The following is a 12,069-nucleotide window of genomic DNA, read 5'->3' as shown; positions in this document are numbered from 1 at the left end:
CAGGAGAGGAACATCCGGCTTCGCCCACAGTATCTCACAGCTGCCTGGGTTAGCTCTGTTAATTTTGGATTTTATCAAATGAAGGTTGGATATTAGGGGATATCTCCTCTCCAAAGAGCCGCTCAGCACTGCACAGCTGCCCACGGGTGTTCAGAGCCATGGGGATGTGGCACTGAGGGACGTGGGCAGTGGGCATGGGGGAGCACAGAAGGCTTTTCCAGCCTGAATGGTTCTATGAAGGGAGCTGGCTGCAGGACGGGACTCAAACAGCAGCATCATGTACAAACCAGAAGCCACATGGGGGAGATTTCCTCCAGTTTGAGTGTGGGTACTGTAGATCCTCTCCTTCCCTCCCATCCTCCTTGTGCCCACTGGTGCCAGTCTCCCACAGACAAACCCACGGACAAACCCTGGGTCACACAGGACCTCGGTGTGGGGGAAGGTTAGGCGGCCACAGGGCAAAACTCACAAACAGACACCACCAAGCTGGAGATAAGCAGGAGAAAAAATTTATTTACATCTTCCAAGCGGCAGAACAGCAATGGAGATTCCCCGGGAGAAAACTCAAGGAGCAAAACTCAGTGTCACATACTGGGATGTGGGCACCAGCCGCCCTTTGGTCCCTACAGTGCGGCTGTGGGAAGCGCGAGATTCACAGCACAGGGGCAGAGGAGAGCGAGGGCTGCACTGCCTGGTGGGACAACCCAGGGTTTGGTCCGCCAAAGTGCAAAGTACAACTCTTAGAGAAAAACCTGTCCTGAGGGCTGCAGGGATTCGTGGCCACGAGGTTCTGCATCTATAGGAGAGCTCAGAGCCTCTCAAACAAGCGCTCTTGTGCCAGAGATGCTACTGCAGGGGATCGTGATGGATTCTGGCTGTTATCAGGAGAAAGCGAGGGCAAAGCTGTCCCCAACCGAGCCAGAGACAAGCAGAGCTGCTGGTGGCATTGAGGTGGAGGTGGCTCAGAGAAGCACCCTCAGGGCCAAAGAAAGAAAAAAGTCCTAAAAGAATATTTCCCTAAAAAGTTGGTCCGCCCTGCCCTGCTGCAGAGCTGCTCCCCAAGCAAAAACACAGTGACATTTCAGCAACAGGAACTTGCCCAGGCTGCTCTAATTGATTGCACGGGTGGAGGGCAGTGACAGCTTCCCTGCATCCCTGCCTGTGGGCTGGCAGACTGCAGCAAGCGGCTCGGCAAAGCGTTCTCCAAAGCAGATGCTAAAATTTCAGCTTTATTTTTTAAACTTTAAAAAATACACACCTTGCTTTCTTTTTTTTTTTTTTTTGTTTCTTAAATATAGAGTCTATAAAATAAGGCAACTGGAGAAGACCAGGGGATCGTCCCCATAGACCCGGTGGCTGTGCCCAGAGCTCCTGCATGCAGGGGTGGGAACAGCACCAGCACGGCCCTTATCTTGTTTGCAAACCAATTGCTGGGCAGCAGGAGCATGCTAATGCTGCTTCAGACAGATGCACGCTCATACACAACACTGCTGAAAGGAGTGTGGTCACTTTGACAGCCCTCACGGACATAAGGGACAGACAGCAGGACTGTGGCACTGCCAGAGCCTGCAACCACCGCAGGTGAACCCCTCACAGGAGGCACATCCTTGGGACAGCCCCTTTCCAGTGGGACAAAGGCAGCAGAGAACAAGGAATGACTCTGTTTCTCACCAAAACACATTTAAAATCTTTGGGAGAAGCTACTGAAACGGGGCTGTATCTCGTGGCATGGAAAGCTATGGACAAGGTAAACACAAACCAGAGCCTGCTCACCTTCCTGCGCCACATCACACCGGCTCATGACAAGTAAAACATGTAGCAGCTTTTTCTACTGTTTTCTTCATCTCTCCTGATGGGAAAAGCACCAGTATGTAATTCTACCTCCTGTGTTTCCCCCTCTTCTACGTCTACTGTTACCAGAAATGTGATCTTGACGTTTCTGAGCTCTAGTGTGAATGTTTTCTGTGTTCTTCACCAATTCCCACCGTGCTGAACTCTTGCACTTTAGAGCTTTACTTCTCTAGGAAATAAATTTAATAGAAAATAATTTTTTTTTTTTAAAGACAACAAGAGAGAGACCTGTGTTAAACAGTACTACAGGGCAATGGAACGGCACATTATAGGCTTAGAGGCTGGTGTTTCATACGGGGGTGGCAGGGAGATCACGGCAAGTTGTGTAAACCTGAAAGAATCATGACCTAGGTTTGCACCATTGATCTGTGTGGTTGGATCACAGGCAGGAATATTTTCTAGCCTCGGAAGAAATAACACTTATTCTAGCAGACTTGACCTTGTAAGCATAGATCTTTTCACCTGGATACTGGTTATAACCGTGTTTCCACAGCTGTTATCCAGCACACCTGGTGATGGTACTGCATGATTGCCTAATTTGAGCACAGCTCCAGCACCGTGCAGAGAAACCAAGCAGTCATCACACCAGCTCCTGGTCCCCGGCCTAAGCTGCTTAGTGCTCCTCTTCTGAGCGCAGGGGTGGGATCTTGTTGGACAGCAGAGCGTACACGTATGGCCAGATCTTGTTGGTCTCTGTCCCCGAAAATGAGTGCAGGATACCCCTGCTCCTGAAGAGAGTCAAGCAGTTAGTGCCAAGAGGGTGAGGACAAAACATTTCTCAGTTCCAAAATAACGGTGTGGACTGCAGGGTCGGATCCTGCAGTGTGATCATCTACTTACAGCACACCCACCCCAGCCTGCCCTGGAGCATCGGCGCAGCAACGCACAGCTCAAAATGGCAACAGCTCTGAGCTTTAGAGACATGCAGCTACTGAGATGCTTACAACAAAGCATCCATGTGTCTGCATGCAGGGGGCTAGAAGACACCTCTCATTTCCCCTCAGGTGTATGCACTCATGATCTATGTGCTCTCTACCACCCTTTGCCCTTGTTTCCTCTGCCTTGTTGCCAATTGCCCAGTACTTCATTAAAAAGCCAAGCCCAGGAGCCTTGGACTGTTTTTTTGCAAGGCAAACATACCACTCCAGACCTGCACAGCACAGTGGATTATTTAACAAACGCATTCATTGATGCTATTTGAAGCAGCACAAAAAGCTGCTACCGGTTTGGTGACTGAACCACCCTGAAGGGCACCACCTCCATGGTCCTGGGTGTGCTGCACAGCCATCTGCCCCCAGAATGCAGCAGGGCTGTGCCTTATTCACACGGTTGAACTCACTTGTATAACTCTATCACTGGCTTTGCAGCATCTTTGTACTTTCTGAGCCGGGAAGTGACGGCCTCAGGTTTATCATCCTCACGCTGGACCAGTGGCTCGCCCGTCACGTCATCAATGCCCTGCAGAAAGGCAAATGCTGTCAAGAGCATTTTCATTGAGCACTTAGCAAAAACCTCATTTATCAAAAGGCACTGCGCAGAACTCTGCAGGACAGCTTTCAAGGCCAAAGCCATCCGGTGCCCCAATATCCCTGGGTCTTCATAGCATCGTAGAATTGTTTGAGTTGGAAGAGACCTTTGAAGGCCACCTGGTCCCACTCCCCTGCAATGAATAGGGACACCCACAGCTCCACCAGGTGCTCAGAGCCCTGTCCTCTGACCTTGGGTGTCTGCAGGGATGGGACACCACGGTCTATAGGCATCCTGTGCCAGTGCTCTACTGCTCTTATCTTAAAAACGAACAAGAAAAAGCAAAATAACACAACCTATTTCCTTCTATCCAATCTGTACTTCCTCTCTTTAGTATGAAACCATTTCCCCTTGTCCTATCACCACAGATCCCACTCAAGAGTCTGTCCCCTTCCTTCTTACATCCCTTGTTTAGATAGTGAAAGGCAGCTCTCAGCTCTCCTCCAGAGCCTTCTCTTCCCCAGCTGCACAGCCCCAGCAGTCAGCCTGTCCTCATAGGAAGGTGTTCCATCCCTGGAAGTACTTTTGTGGCCCTTCTCTGGAGGCATTCCAGGGGTCAGTGTCTGTAGTGAGGACTTCACATCTGGACACGGTGCTCCAGGTGAGGTCTCACCAGCACAGAGAAACAGGATCAGCTACCCCGATCTGCAGGCTACGCTGCCTTTGATGTGGTCTTACTACGTAGGATTTTTCCCCAGTGGTATTTGAAGCTTGTGCCAGCCCACTCACGCAGCAGAAGGCTGCTCCGAGCTCTTACATGCACATGAGGAGGGTTGAACTCCATGTTGTAGACCCGTCCGCTCGCTGGGTGGATCCATCGGGCGCTCAGGCGGTCCTTCAGCGTCTCGAAGGGGATGTGCAGGCTGATCACCAGGTCCAGCTCACAGATCTTGTCCAGTGCCTCAGCTTGTCCCAGCGTCCGTGGGAAACCTGCGGGCACGTACCACAGCACAGCAGGGTGATTGGAAGAAAAGCACACGGCCGCTTGCTGCAAAGGTGCTGCAAAGATAGCACAGCTCCTCGCTGCACTGCACATGGTGAGAAAGAGCCATCCACCAGATGGCTGCTGCAGAAAATAGCTCCTCCAGCACCAGCTCCCAAAATACAACACACAGATCTCTGCAGGCTCGTGTTCTCCTGGGAAGCGGTGCCCAGCGTGAGGACTTTCCCCACCTCTCCAGGCCACCACTAAGCTCAGCAAACACCTGCAGAGCCTCAGAAGACATCCTAGACCTTTCCCCAGTTGAGCATTATTAGCTCTGAGCTCGCCTGCACGTCATCAGAGCTAATGAATTAGTCAGCATGAGGAAGAATACATGCGATCTGCTTTACCAAGTCAAGCTGGACTGTTCTTCGTGTTACTGAATGGACCGCTTGAAATAAGCATGCTCCTTGTCAGAGGTCACTGTGCAAAGCAGGAGGCTCCCCAGATCCATGCCCACCACCCATGGCCATGCTTTGCCCTGGAGGCAAACCTGGGTCTGAGTGAATACTGGGATGCAAACGCTCGTGAATGCAGAAACAGTAGACTTGTAATACAGAATACTTGCTTGTGCAGTGCTACTTGCAGTAATATTTGCCAATCACTGTGTTTCCAGTGAACTGAGTAGTGTTACTTAAGAGTAATGAAATGTTATAGTGGCGATTGAGTTTGGGGTGTTTTGCCCACCCACTTTCCTCATTTTGCAACTTACTAACTAGGAAGCAACCAAAGGAACATCTCAAAGTAAGGAAAGGAGAGTATTAGTAACAAGCTTTTTGGAAGTGCTTCACCAGATTGGCTGCCCCTCCCTGTGTCACACAGGCCTCTGCCCAAAAACCCAGGTAGCTGCACCCCACCAAGTCTCACCATCCTTTCCCCTGCCCAAACCCCAGAGCTCTTCTCAGCACTGCCATCAGAGCTGCCTGCTGCACACCTCCCACACACTTTGCTTGGAGCATTTCTCTATCCCAGGTGGCTGCATGGCTTGGGATCACAGCTCGTTCAGTTGCAGATGGAGCTGGGAAGAAGTTTTTCTTGGCCAGCCCCGCTCTGCACGCTGGCCCCAGGGGCTGCTTTATGAAACACCTCTCTCCTTTCCCTTCCCCACACAATGATCTCAACTGCACACACATGTGCTGCTTCTTAGGGCTCACAGAAGCAACAGCCACAAACCAATTTCTCCCCTTGCTCTGCTGCCAGAACCAGCGAGGACCATTGACCCCAACTGACAGCACCCACACACAGTGAGGGCCAGCTCTTATTTTTAGCTCTGCAGCTTCAAACTGATGGAGTCCCTCCTCAAGCTCTTGATTTACTACAAAAAACAGGCGAACCTCATGCTATCCCTGAGAGCATTGCTTCTGCAGGCAGTTTGGTGCCATCTGCCCCCCCATTCTACTGCCAGCAGCACCAGGACAGACACCTTTGGTCTTCTCAAACCCATCAGGAGCAAAGCGAAGCTTTAAGGTGGCCGGCTTTTGCCCACACAGACGCACTCACCATCAAGCAGCCAATGCTCTGCTCGCCGCTTCTCCAGCTCCGTCATCATCACACGCGTGATGACGTGGTCAGGCACCAGAAGGCCTCTCTCAAGGTACTGCTTTGCCAAGCCACCAACTTCTGTTCAAGTTTGAAAAAAAAAGAAAGAAATTAGAGCTGCATGACATTTCTGCATGAAACAATATTGCTCCCCCTCAAATTCTGCTTGCCCTCAGAGATCGCTCACCCTTTCGGCAGCACATTGGGGAACACAGAGCTCCTCTGGAGGTGGGGAATGCGTGGTGAGGGGTAACATGAGCAGGGCTACCTGCACCAGATGTCACCGAGACACTGCATGGCTGCAGCTCTGCTCAGCAGCCAGCTGCCAGGCCCACCTCCTGCTCTGCACACTGCATATAATAACACACCTTGCTACATGCCCAATGTTACAGCTGCAATCACTGTGCCTCAGAGGAGCTTCCCATAAAGTTATGGGGACAAATGATGCTTTTGGGTAATGCTTGTAACGTGACTGAGACAAACCAAGTTTGCCTCCTCCTGCTTTCATGCACGTCGTGAGACACTGCACCATCTTTTATAAACTATCTGAAGGGATGCACATTCCCAGTGTCACATATAAAATGTGACAGTAAACAGGCATCATCAGAAAGCTCGTCTGACAACCCACGCCTCTGAGCATCTGTTATCACTGCTGAAAGGAGAACATAGCTTTCCATCCACAGGCTTTTAAGACTTCCAAGCCTCAACTCAGGATACATTCAGGTAAGAAAACCTGAGTGTATCCTCCTCCCAGAGCACCTAACAGCATCTGTCACCAAAATGGGATTTGCAGCCCATTTTTTGCAAGTTTTCTACTTGGACAGCACATTTTAGCCCTCTCAGAGCACAGTCCTCTATCTGAAGTACTAATTGCCATGCTGCACCATCAGAGAAGGCTTCTGGGGCTTTGCACAGGTGGCTGAGCATGGAGGGAGGTGCGGCAGGACAAAGTTCCCTGCAGAATCCTTCTGTCACTGGGACTGTCCTTAGCTGATCTCCCCCTCCAGGAAGGGCCCACCACCCCCTTCTGTCTCAGTCTGGCAACATACAGTCTCAATAGCCCTCACTGGTGGCTTTTAGAATGAAGCAGCTGGAAGATGCAAGCTGGCTGAAGGAGAAAGGACTCTCTAGGCTCTGGTTTGCCAGACTACAGCAAGATGTAGAAGCTGGTCGGGCACCAGAGCGCAGGCTGAATTTCTGGCACGCAGAAGGGTTTGATGCAAGAAGCACAGCTCCCAGAGAGAGCCCATCTCATCTGGAGGACGGAGCCTGGAGCAGCCCGTGCAGCACAGCTCCGGGTGCGTGAGGCTGCAGGGAACCTCCCCAAAACAACACGTGTGGATGAAGCAGGGCACGCAGAGGCTGCCCTTTTGGCAACCTGCCCACAAAACGCTGAGTCACCCGGCTGCAGGAATGAGTCAGCATGGGCACGATGGTGGTCCCCTCCCTCCGCTCCAAAAACGTTCTGCAACCAATGCTGCTGAGCAGCTCGTAGCCTCAGTGCATCCCCAGGGCTGCAGAAAATACCTTGTTCAACGACAAGCTCTTTGTCGCTGCCCATATGTCACCCTCCTGCTCGGGAAAGCACACGAGGATGAAAAGAATACATTATGTCTTATGCAAGCAGCACAGAGACCTGCTAGGGCATAGATATTAATGCATCCACCTACATTTTTTAATATTTATTCTTGTGGCCTGCACATTGCCAGAGGACTTGCAGAGCTGTGGCTGGTTGAGGGAGCAGAGCTCAGGCTGTAGCTGCAGGTCCTACTCCTGTCCCAAGGACCCACAGGACCAGCTGCTGACGACACACGAGCTGGGAGGTCTGGAAATGCATCTCACACGTCCACCCAAGGCCATAGCTCTGCACCAAAATGCTGTAGTTTTTCCATGACTGCAATACAACCAGACAGCTCTCTGCTGCTCCTGCTGCAGGCAATGCTCCAGTATGCTCAGGGGACACATCAGCAAGGGGGCAATGCACCACCATGGGAGTGCATGCACTGACACGGGGCCAACACACCAACATAGGGTGGCAATGCTTTCAGACTGCTACTGGAGCCCCTCCATCCCTGCTCAGCCTCCTCCCAAGCTCTCAAGGCATTGCTCATACTGCAGAGTGGGCAGATAGTTCCTGCAAAGGATGCATGGAGCTACTCAGTGTTTGGCCCCCAGCACCTGGGATGTGCTGCATCACATCACCCCTGCAGCGCAACCCTCCTGGGTTGCTTTCATCTCCAATTTTCTCAATCTATCCTATGCATTTCTGTGGTGCAACTGCCCCAGCCCTGAGCCAAGAGGCAGCACGGTTTGGGCATGCCCACGCATGGATATCCCTGCAGATCCTGATGCTGCTGTGTGATGATCTGGGGTTCATCCTTCCCAAACAAGGGCCAAAATCCACACTGCTATCACTTAATCCTGTTAAGCTAATGACCACAGGTTTAATGCAGGACTTCAACCCCTGCTGTAACCCTAGTCCATCCGTGCCTTCCAACTCTTATCAGGCAGGTCCCAGCCTTGTGACACCTCCTGCAAAGGCAGCAGCACCAGCTGAGGGTTGGAGAGGCTGCAAGGGCTCAAGAAGAGGCTGTTCGCAAGCACAAGGTGCAGGAATTTGGCATGGAGCACAAAAGCTTTGCTGGCCAGCAGCCCTTGGCCGGACACTACAAAATAACCTTGGACTTTTGGTCCCTCGGAGCCACCTTTTGCATGATTTCTTACAGAGGCTCCAGCAGAGCAATCTGGAGTTAACAGAAGGAGAAGCTCCAAGTGGTTAATGCAGCACTGACCGCAGTTATCTGTGCACTAAGCTATAACAACCCTGGCTGGCCAAGGCCAGATATTTCCTCTAATTTTCAGAGCCCCAGTGCTTCTCCCCAGCTCAGGGCTCTCACCCCATCCCTGAAGGCAGGACCCAGCTTTGGGGAACTGGAGCCTGGCACAGCCACACGTCTGGGGACATCCAAAAGCAGATGGCCCCTGAAACGATGGCTGCACCAGAGCAGCACAGTGAGCAGGCGAGGGGACAGAGCCAGGCATTGCCTGGAGCACACAGTTTTAGGGCAAATTAACTGGGTCCTGCTGGGACTCCAGGATGCTGCACAGACCAGAAATAAAGCCCTGGGCACTGAGGCTTGAACCGGATGAATAAAACAGTCACCATCCCCCGTCACACCTTGCCTAGCACCAAAAGCACTGTTTCTTCACCAACAACCACAAAAAGCACTTCTGTACAACAGGGCAGCCACTAAGCAAGACACTGATTAACTGGCTTCCTATGAACCATGTCCTGCAGCAGCAAGCACAAAAACCACCTATGATCCTTGCTCTGGACCCCCCCAACAGTCCTTTAGGTGCTGTAATGTGGCTTCTCTGCCCTGAAGTGCAATGTCAGTGACACAGATGATAAACCCAAGGAGAGAATTTACTTCTATTTAGCTTCCTCCGGAGCTGGCACATGGCAGCATGCTCATGTAACAGCTTGTCCAAAGCAAACAGCGGAAAAAAAGCAAATAGCTGCACCTTACTGAGAGCTATGATCAGAGGTTATGTCAGAGGTGGCATCTGAAAGGACAATCAGCTGTGCCAAGTCGAGGCTGGTTTACTTCTGAGCAGTTTTATCCACGTTTCTCAGTGCTGTCTCCTTTGGGAACTCAAGTTTACTTTGGAAGACTTTGGCTAACTCAGCTCACAGCTCCCTCCTCCTGCAGCATCCCCAGAGCTCTCCTACACAAAGAGCTGCAAACAAAACCCAGGGAAGCCTGTGGGTGCACACAGCTCAGCACTGCACACCTGATGCCCACAGGAGCATTCCCCACCCACGGCCGTACTTCCACACCTTGCAAATCCGCCTGGTTTGCCCTCAGGTGTTTTGCAGCCCAGCCAAAAGTTAGCCAGACTTTCTGAATTTTCAGTCTCTTTTCCAAAGGAAATATTTTTGTGCTTTTTATTTATAGAAGGAAATCTGGGTCTTTTTAACTGCGTGACCAGAAGCAGGGTGGTGAGCAACGCCCCGCGGCTCACACAGCTCTCAGCATTCATTCACCCTCCCTTCCCCTCCCTTCTTGTCACACCTCTAAAAAGGGAAAGTGCGCTTATTTCCCCCCCTCCTGTTTTGCATGGATGCCACTCCGCGGCTCTTCTGAGTCAGCTTCCTCCTGGGCAGGTCCCACGCACAGCAGCAGGGCACAGGAGCTGCTGCAAGCTGTTATTGCCCAACTACAGCCACCCCACTGGCTGCTGGCCCCTGAAGTTTGTGGGATCTGATAGCGCGGGCACAGCAAATGCTATCAGCTCTCCAAAAGGCTTAGGATGCAAAACACAGGATGGGCTGAGGCTTGCTGTCCCCCGACACTCTCTGACTGTGGAAGTAGTTTAATGAGTGGGAGCATACATGGGCACCTTGCAGCATTTCCCCAGCCCTCCTGCAGTGGATGGCACAGCTGCAGCACCCCGCTTCCCAACGGGATCCTCATGAACACATGCATCCCTTGCACAACTTCAAGCGTCTGCCTTCAGTCATATTGCAATGCTCCCATACCATGGCTTGGTTGGAAGGCACCTTAAAGATCACACAGGTTGTGTTTTCACTCAGACGGTGGTGAGGCACTGGAACAGGTTGCCCAAGGAGGCTGTGGATGCCCCATCCCTGCAGGCATTCAAGGCCAGGCTGGATGTGGCTCTGGGCAGCCTGGGCTGCTGGTTGGCGACCTGCACACAGCAGGGGGTTGGAACTGGATGAGCGTTGGGCTCCTTTGCAACCCAGGCCATTCTAGGATTCTATGATCATACAGTTCCAATACCAAATTTTGCTCTTGCCAAATCCAACAAACTCAATACTTTTGCGTGGGTTATTCCAGGGGTTGGACTCGATGATCCTCACGGGTCCCTTCCAACTCGGGATACCTTAGGATTCTATTTGCACCGCTGCCTCCGCTGCCTCCCCAGCTGCGCCCAGAGCTGGGACAGTCACCCCATCGTATCAGTTACCCCGTCAACTCAAGATGCAGAGGGGAGACGATAAACGAAACCCAGCGACGCCACCACCCGCAATCCAGAGGCGGCCCCGGCTCGGCGGCGGAGCGCGGAGACACCGCAGCTCAGCGGGACGGACAAAACCCGGACGGTTCCCCCGGCCCCCTCCCGCCCCGTCGGTGCGCACCGACCCCCGGCCACTCACCGCCGCCGCCGCGGAGGCTCTCCCGCAGGAATTGGCCGCTGGAGAGGTGCTGGAGCCCGAAGCTGCGGGCGATCCTCTCGCATACCGTCCCCTTCCCCGAGCCGGGGGGACCCAACACCACCGCCCGCAGCACTTTGGAGGCCATGGCCGCCTACCGGAGCCGGGCGGGGGGTCCCCGCGGGGCGGCACGGCGCGTTACGCGGCGGCAGCGCGGAGCCCCGGAGCGGGGGGAGCCCGCAGCTGCGGGAGGAGGAGGAGGAGAAGCCGCCGCAACGGGGGGCAGGGCCCCGACGGCACCCGCATCCCCCTCACAGCGGAGCGCGGAGGGGCTGCCGGCCGCACCGTGTCGCTTCCCCCTCCCCGCACACGGTACACATCAGCACGGGAGGAGGGCGGGAGGGATGAAAGGAACGGGGGGGGGGGGGGAGGCTGTCCGCCCGCCTGCCCGCCCCCTCGGGCCGCGGCACCCTGGGACTCGTAGTCCCGCCGCCCGACGGGTCCCGCACCGATGGGCGGCGCGGGGAGGCGGAGCGAGGCTCGGAACGAGCGGGACCCCGCGCTGACGGTACGGCCCCCCCCACCCGCACATACACAGCGGCACGGGGCACCCGCGCGCGCGTACGTCTGTGTACGTGCGCGTCCGTGTGCCCGTACGCCCGTGTGTCTGTGCGTCCCCGCGCGTCCCCGCCCCGCCGCCCGCCCCCGCGCCGCTCCGGAAGCGGCCGTCACATGGCCGCGCGGCGCTGCCATCAACACGCCAAGATGGCGGCCCTCACGCCGCCCGCCCGCCCGTGCTGCGTCACGCCGCCCCCGGCCCCGCCGCGCGCCCGCAGGTGGGTCCGGCCCGGCCCCGCTGCCTGGCCCCGAGGGGACAACGCGGGGGAGGGGGAGCCGCCCGTGCGGCGGGGCCGGGCGCGGCGCTCCCGCGTTGCGCACTGTTGTTTTCCGAGCGGCGGTGTTTACGCGGGCGGGGCCTGCCGCGGGGTGC

General features: G+C 54.3%; 1 protein-coding gene across 1 annotated transcript; it reads right to left on the bottom strand.

Moving 5' to 3' along the window:
* Positions 1-487: 487 nt before the first annotated feature.
* Positions 488-11,252, bottom strand: AK4 (adenylate kinase 4). Its single transcript, XM_042874061.1, has 5 exons — positions 11,082-11,252; positions 5,861-5,980; positions 4,136-4,308; positions 3,191-3,309; positions 488-2,579 (listed from the first exon to the last, which is right to left on the bottom strand). Exons 1-5 carry the CDS (start codon positions 11,224-11,226, stop codon positions 2,465-2,467), a joined length of 672 nt encoding a protein of 223 aa, XP_042729995.1. The 5' UTR covers positions 11,227-11,252; the 3' UTR covers positions 488-2,464.
* Between the last annotated feature and the right edge of the window lie 817 nt (positions 11,253-12,069).

This window comes from Lagopus leucura, unplaced genomic scaffold (genome assembly GCF_019238085.1).
Source record: "Lagopus leucura isolate 7727_CA_CO unplaced genomic scaffold, USGS_WTPT01 Super-Scaffold_100009, whole genome shotgun sequence".
Lineage (NCBI taxonomy): Eukaryota > Metazoa > Chordata > Aves > Galliformes > Phasianidae > Lagopus > Lagopus leucura.
The sequence above is the reverse complement of the archived record's forward strand: the minus strand, read 5'-3'. Positions and strand labels throughout refer to the sequence as shown.

What these genes read in the sequence shown, in the direction of transcription:
- AK4 (XM_042874061.1), bottom strand. Translation starts at nt 11,226, where the DNA reads ATGGCCTCCAAAGTGCTGCGGGCGGTGGTGTTGGGTCCCCCCGGCTCG. An exon ending in TCAACCCTCCTCATGTGCAT is followed by an intron (nt 3,310 to 4,135) that starts GTAAGAGCTCGG and finishes GCCTTTCTGCAG; the next exon opens with GGCATTGATGACGTGACGGG. An exon ending in CCAGTGATAGAGTTATACAA is followed by an intron (nt 2,580 to 3,190) that starts GTGAGTTCAACC and finishes GACTCTCTTCAG; the next exon opens with GAGCAGGGGTATCCTGCACT.